The sequence below is a fragment of the Belonocnema kinseyi genome, chromosome 2 (genome assembly GCF_010883055.1).
Source record: "Belonocnema kinseyi isolate 2016_QV_RU_SX_M_011 chromosome 2, B_treatae_v1, whole genome shotgun sequence".
Classification (NCBI taxonomy): domain Eukaryota; kingdom Metazoa; phylum Arthropoda; class Insecta; order Hymenoptera; family Cynipidae; genus Belonocnema; species Belonocnema kinseyi.
In genome coordinates, this window is record NC_046658.1 from 12,971,556 (window position 1) to 12,978,900 (window position 7,345).

Below are 7,345 nucleotides of genomic sequence, written 5' to 3' on the forward strand. Positions count from 1 at the left end.
GTTCATACATTTCTTGCCACACAGGTTCAATTGCCCGAACAATCATATTATTTGGGATAGCTGTGAATATCTTATAAAGTGTGTTCAGACAAGTTATTGGCCAGTAATTCTTCGGGTCAGCTAAGTTGCCTATTTTCGGCAGGAGTATTGTGCGCCCTTCCATCAACCACTCTGGAATCGGCTCTTCCGACTTCAAATATGAGGTGAAAATACGGGTCAAATGCTGATGGATTGAAGAAAACTTCTTCCACCAGAAGGTTTTGATACAATCTGGTTCCGGCGCGGAACAGTTCTTCATCCCTCTTAATACTATTTTCACCTTCTCGGTAGTGATGGGTGGGCATTCTTTATCAGGTATCATTAGGGCAACACATAACTCCTTGAAGCTATTTATATTTTCTGAGTCTTCGTCCAGTCTATCCTGAACTTCGTAGACTTCTCTCCAAAATACTTCGACCTCCTCTGATTTGGGTGGGTGTTCGACAGTAACTGGAGGGTCTTGGAATAGTCGAGATGGGTCAGAGAGAAATTGTTGATTTTCTCTGACCCAACTCTCCCTCCGCTCTAGACTTCTCTTAGCGTCAGACAGTATCCGTATTCTCTCAACAATATGCTGCCTAATGGTCAGCAGCTTTGACTTGTTAAGTGTGTGATAAGGGGTCCGGAGTTCGCGCGCAAACTTTCGAACCTTGGCAGTAAAACTCCTGCCAGATGTGATGTAGTCAATCACACACTGAATGCGGGACGCGTACTGTCTTGCCCAGCCTATCTTTATGGCAAGTTGATGCATTCGTCTTTTGGTCTTATGATCAACCGTTGGTTTTGTTTTGCGGTTCGCATCGGCCAAAGCTCTCGCTGCATTATACACACAATAATTGATAGCCCAGAGGTCGGATTCTCCGGAAAAATGTTCACGGAGCTCGTCATCCATTTCAGCCAGATCTTTAGGCTTGAGAGAAACCTTGGTGTTGATGTTTCTCCGAGTCGTCAAGCATTGCTCTTCATCTATTGGATGCCTGTCTGCGGTTGGTCTTAGTGTCGCCTCTCTTTCTCTGTTGCCGGCTTGTTCTAGCTGTAGTAGAGCAGAGCGACTGAGCATGCAGCCGTGCCATGTAACCCCGTTGAGGGGTCACACTCGCATCGTAGCACTATATCAACTCGTGATTCAGTCGCTCCGTCCACCCAAAGGTCGCGAGATCCCGCCGATCCATCGCATTGAATCCATTTTCATTGGCTCCCCCAACTCTAGATTGGTCGGCATTGTTGGCCGACCCATTGTCGGCAGCCCTGCGCGTTCTGTTGTTTTGAACCGCACTTACTACAACTATGTTTGGTGTTGTCATTTTTGTTCCCAAGAGAAGCTAGGGAAAGGGGTGCGTCCATCCTTGTAGAGCCCCGCATGCAAGGATAAGGCTGCGTACTCTGAGAGGTCACCCGGTATCCCAGAGTCACCGTTCTAGACACCTCACCCCGGTGCCATTCAGCTTTCGGCACGGTTTTCACAACTCCGCTTGGGGGTTAATTCCTGCGGGACCACCCCTGGACAATTGTCCGCGACTACCTATTTATTTTTTCAACTTACCATATAAAGGATCCATTTCTAATCAAGAATAGACAAGTTGCAATTTTCAAAAAAAAAAGTAATTTTTAACATAAAAAACCAAATTGTCAACAAAAAAAGTTCAAGCTTAAGCCAAAGAGGTAAATGTTGCAGAAATATGATTTTTAAAAAACTATATTTAACAAACACGAAAAAACGCGGAAAAGTTCATTTACAAACGAATCCTACTTTAATTTTCTACTATATTGTTAAATCATTCATCAAAATATACTAATTTAGAACTTAACAATTGCATTTTTAATAAAAAGACGATGTAAAAGAAATCAATAAAATTAATTTTCGACCACAAAGATGAATTTTCAACAAGACAAAAGAATCTTCTACCAAATAATTAAATTTTGAACTTATAAAGTATACATTTCTAACAAAAATGTAAAATTTCAAATTTTCAAATAAAAAATTAATTTTTAACAAAACAAAAAACCCAAAATGTCAAGAAAATTGTTACATGTTAAAAAATTGTTTAACAAAATTTTTGAATTTTAAAGCCGGGAGAAGCATTTTTAAACCAGAAAATATTAATTTTTCATAAAAATATCAATTTAAATCAAAAATAAAATGTTTACCTTGTTAGTTACAAAAAATTAAATCTTATTGAAAAAAACGAATTTTTAAGAAAATAGTTACATTTTGAACAAAACAGTTGAGCCTAAAAATGAATTTTTATCCCCCAACCCCTGTTCGAACCATAGTTTTTAGCATGACCCCCCCCCCCCCCCCCCCCCCCCCATACCATTGGTAATACAGTTTACTGGCGACCCCTCAAAGTTTCGATTTTTGTATTTAATGAAATTATCCTTATAATGTATAGTTTAAAATTTGTTTAGCATAAAAATACACAACGAAAAATTGACAAGACTCAGAAAACGAAATTACAACAATTAAAAGAATGACAGAGAACAAGTATATTGAGACTATACTTAAGAAACTTTATTTTTAATTTTATTTGTATTGGATTAAATATCAATATTACAGAGAAAAGTAACAGCATTTTACTTTGAAGAATTGAAATGATTTAAAAACTGAAATTAATAACAAAAATTAAAGGGCCTCTAATATTTCTCATTCTCATAATATATGATTGAGAAAGGATAAAAAAAGAAATGTCGGACAAGTCCGAAAAGAAAGGACGAGTTCGTTAAACAGCCATTTTGGATAAAAATACAAATTTTGGGACCATTTTTTTATACTTTAAATTTTTAGCCAACGTACGATATGAAAAAAAGTAAAGAAAAACATTGTTTTTTAAAAGCCCTACAAGATTATCATATAAACGTTTTTGATTTTCCTGTAAAATTGAAAATTCTAATTTTTATTGCAAAATAATGAGATATGAAAAATCCCATTTTGTGGTCAAACTATGCAGGATACGAAAGAAGATGAATCAATTAAAGTTGTGATCTCAAAAAAGATCGACAAATTCATTAATAATCACTTCTTAATAGGAGGCGTACCTTTTGTTTTATTCGCGAAAAATAACATTGAAAATATAAAAAAAAAACTTTGTGAAAAAGTGATACAAGTTACAAAAAAAATGATTTAACAAAAATTATTTACCCGAAAAAGAGCCACAAATTTGTTATGAATTACTTTTTGACAGGACACGTAAAACACAAAAACAAATTGATAGAAAAAAGTTACTCGCCCAAAAAAAGTGATACAAATTCGTATTCATTTATTACATTCTTATTATTTGTGATGAAAGTAATAGAATTGCCCGAAATTTGACACCACAACATTTAAATTTTCAACCAAATGACGCAAAATACGACAAAAAGCCTCAAAGAGAAATGATAGGTTTTGAAAAATCCTACAAAATTTCTTTAAACCACTTTTTAATAGGACTCGTAATTTTGTTTTATCGTAAGTAATATAAGCAGATAATCGAAAATTCCAATATTACGCTAAAAGACGCGAGATGCGTAAGAAATCTAAAAGAAGACTTGCAGGATATTTTGCTTTATACATGTATAAATAATAATATGAAAACCAAAATCCTATTATTAGCATAACAGAACTTTGAGAAACTTAATCTTTAACTATACTTATTTAAGCAAAAAATTCAGAATATGAACACGCATATAAATACTGCGATCTAAAGAGATGTTTTTGATAAAGTTTCATTCAACCTTTCTAAATGCAAAGAATAAATATCTGAGCGCAAATCGCGGGAATCAAAAGATGCGCGCCCCAGGCGCACTGAAACTTGCGAGCCACGGGCACAGCATACGATGAGAATGTGCCCGCGACAATAAATAGTTCATTTACGGATTATTTTATTACAAATTAACAGTTAAGAGATAAATGTTTTTCGAAACTTTCTAATAATTTCTGTTCTTTTAGTTCAAATTGAGAAATGTAAGGCAAAATATTTATATATTCTGATCAATCACTCAAGTATAAAACTCAAAAATACATTTTTTCAATTTTGAAATTATCGGGTTCTCAATTTAAAAAATCGGGACATAATTTACATGCATAGTGAGGTACATAAATTTCCATAAAATATTATATAATAAAATAAAAAATAATTTTATTATATAATTTTATCGTTTCATTATAATTTATTTAATTCATAATTAATTACACAAACATAGAAATTTACGTATTGTTTACTTAAATTAATAATCGTGAGGGAGGAGGTATTCCTATAAAATTTAACTCTACATCTAAAAACTCCAAATTGCTAATTATACATGCGAGAACGCTGTACGATCTTATTTATTTAAAAAATTGATTATTTGAAATTTCAACTCAATATGTTGATCAATTAAAACTTTTAATGTCTTCAAACGTATAGTTTCATTTAGTAGAATTTCTACCGCCTCCTTTTCAAAACAAGAAAATAATATTATTCATAGACGTCTACAATTAGTTCCTCCAACTATACACGTGCCGCATCTAGGCTTATATCTTTGGTTCGCAGATCATTTTTTCTAATAAATTTGTTAACAATTTTTACTCTTTTGTCTTGCAACAACTATTCCGTTGGGTGCGAATGCGCGTGTAACAAAGCAAGGTAGTTTCACCGTTGTGCTTTCATAGATCACCGCAAATAATTTTTTAATTTACGCAATGCTGAGAACGATCTTTCAACAGTACATTATGATACTGGTATGGTTAATAAGATTTTTATTAGTCTCATAAACTCTGTAATTGAATCGGCTAAGTTAGGATTGCCTTTTAAATAATCAACGTCTTTCAAGGACTTCATTTTTACATTTTTTATCGCTATTTAGTCGAAAAATATATTTCGATGAAGAGATAAACGGTCAGGATTAAAATCTTTTTCATAAAAGGTTATAATAACTGTGACATTCGAATCTTTTCCTGTCGCGTAATCTTCAAATTTCTCTAAAAGTTTCGAAGTTTCGCACTCAAATCTTTCATTGATACAACAACTTGGTCATTCACTCGTAGAAAATTTTTTGATAATGCTCTTTTGGACTAGAAAAAGCATGAGCATCGTTGAGCGCAGGATCGATTCTGGAAGATTTTCTATGCTGGCGTGGAATCTCCGGGTCGGGTAGATCTAGGGCAAACGAATCTTCGACAGCTTTCGTCCAAATATCTTCAACACCTGAACTTCGAACTCTTTCTAGGTGTTCTGAGACAATGCGGATTTTCTCATAGGCTTCACTAATACTGAGCTCGCATTTTTGTAGTTCAGCATTCAAAACCTCCACTCTTTCTAAAATAAATATTACAATGGTCATGAAGAAGTGGAATTCGAAACTATCCATGCTTTTAAAAAGGCCAGCTGCTTTAGCACACGCAGATATATCTGACTCGCGGTCGTCGCGCTTTTCTTCAAAAAAGTTTAGGCAAGCCATTATACACCGTTATCTTGTGCATTCTTTTTGCCGATTTGCGAATCAGCCACCTTGTTGGGCAGAACGGCATTAAACTTGGGCTATCATCTGATAGTAGTTCTTCAAATTGCGCTAATCTTTTTGGAGAATCGCTTGGGGAATCAAGAATAAAATGTATCGCTTCTTTGAGAATGCCAAGAAAGTTCTTCACAGCTAGCACACCTTCCATGGCATCTTGAAAAACTAGGCTTACTGTGAGGGCGGCAATGAATGTACAGTGCTGGTGGTTCATCCTCCCTTATTCGCTTCTGAAATGCAGAAATATATCCGGCCATATTCGCAGCTCCATCGAAACATTGTCCACGTAATTTCGAAATGTCCAATTCCAGCCAAATTATAACATCCTTAATAGTTTCATACAGAGTTGCTGATTTTGTATTTTTGGTTTCGTAAAAACCTAGAAAATCCTCTTCAATAATCAAGTCTTTACAAACTGTTCTAACTGAAAAAGAAAGTTGCTCTTTACGAGATGCATCGGAAGTTTCATGTGCAATGATCGCGAAAAACTGTACACTCCTGATTTTTGCCAGTAATCTTGAAAGAACTTCTCGAGGCATCATTTGCAAAATTTCACATTAATTTCCACGCAAAGCCAGGCCTTGACGTGCAAGAAGAGTTGCTGTGCTGAAGATGGTATCTAACACGACGCGAGCCTTATGTATTTCTTGGTCCTTTGCTGTTGGAATTTTCGCGCAAACACTGGGCTTTTTCGAGATTTAAAAGGCCAGTACTAGCAGCAATATGAAGTGAGCTTCTTTCATTGAAAGTAAGGCGCGCAATTGCGTTTTTCCAGCAATCGAATCTCTCGTCTACAGAAGCTTTTCGTGAATTTACGCTTCTACTATCCTTAGGCAGAGGAAGCTTTTTCTGAAAAGCGTCGCCACATGTAGTACAGATACATTTTCCTTTTGAATTAAGACTCAACCAACAATATTTCTCTTTCCACGTACCAAAAGCCTTCGGAACGTTAACTTTAACTGAAACAAATATTTCGATTTGGTTTGAAAAGATAATAATAATTAGTCGTATAATTAACATCGATTTTGAATTAAATTCAAATTTTAAAATCAAATGAGTAATAAATAATAATTTTACATCCAATGTAGTAGTTATATGGCAGTTTTCAGTTTTCTTTTCCTTTGATGTACCGGGATCGAATTTTTTTGTAAGAATTATACATAGTTCTATTAGTTCTATTTGAAAAATGAGTACATCTATGCGCAGTAACATTTTTAAATTAGGTTTCACACCATGAGGATCAATGTTATTTGTTTGTTTCAGCTTAAAAAATGAGAAATTGAAACTTACATATTAAATTATAAGAATTGAAATTGGCATAAATAAAGCATACCTTTTTCTAAATTGAAGGGAAATCTACATTCATGAGAACGTTGCGAATCTAGTTCGTTATTGTTGTTCAAATCCCCGGAATTGTTAATTGTAGAGGATGCCTTCTTCACATTGATGCAACTTTCTTTTGAAATCGGTTTTGTGAGGAACCTATCCATTGTAGTACTGTAAACAATAAATGAAAAAAATGAGATAAATAACATAAATTATATAAACCAAATAAATGAAAGAAAATAAATAAATGCAGTAAATAGGATAAATGAAAGAAATGAAATAAACGAAAGACATACAAGAAATGAATTATATAAACGAAACAAATGAATTAAATGAAAGAAAAGAAATGAATGAAAAAAATGAAATAAATTAAAGAGAAGAAATATGTGAAATAAACGAAAGACATAAAAGAAATTAAATAAATGAAATAAATTAAAGAAAAGAAATGTATGAAATGAATTAAAGAAAAGAAATATATGAAATAAATCAAATAAGCGAAAGAAATAAT

At 33.9% G+C, this 7,345-nt stretch overlaps 2 protein-coding genes across 5 annotated transcripts in view; both read right to left on the bottom strand.

Annotated features, from left to right (window-relative positions):
- LOC117167006 (transmembrane protein 43 homolog) overlaps nt 1–7,345 on the bottom strand; it is a 71,794-nt gene that overhangs the window by 59,573 nt on the left and 4,876 nt on the right. The window lies entirely within an intron of this gene.
- The window catches only part of LOC117167007, a 3,737-nt gene continuing 945 nt past the window's right edge, over nt 4,554–7,345 (bottom strand). Inside the window, exons 2-3 of the mRNA XM_033351554.1 lie at nt 6,845–7,008; nt 4,554–6,470 (exon numbers count right to left, since the gene is read on the bottom strand). Of these exons, the coding sequence (XP_033207445.1) occupies nt 6,148–6,470; nt 6,845–7,008 (487 nt within the window). The 3' untranslated portion in view covers nt 4,554–6,147. The remainder of the gene's footprint in view (nt 6,471–6,844; nt 7,009–7,345) is intronic.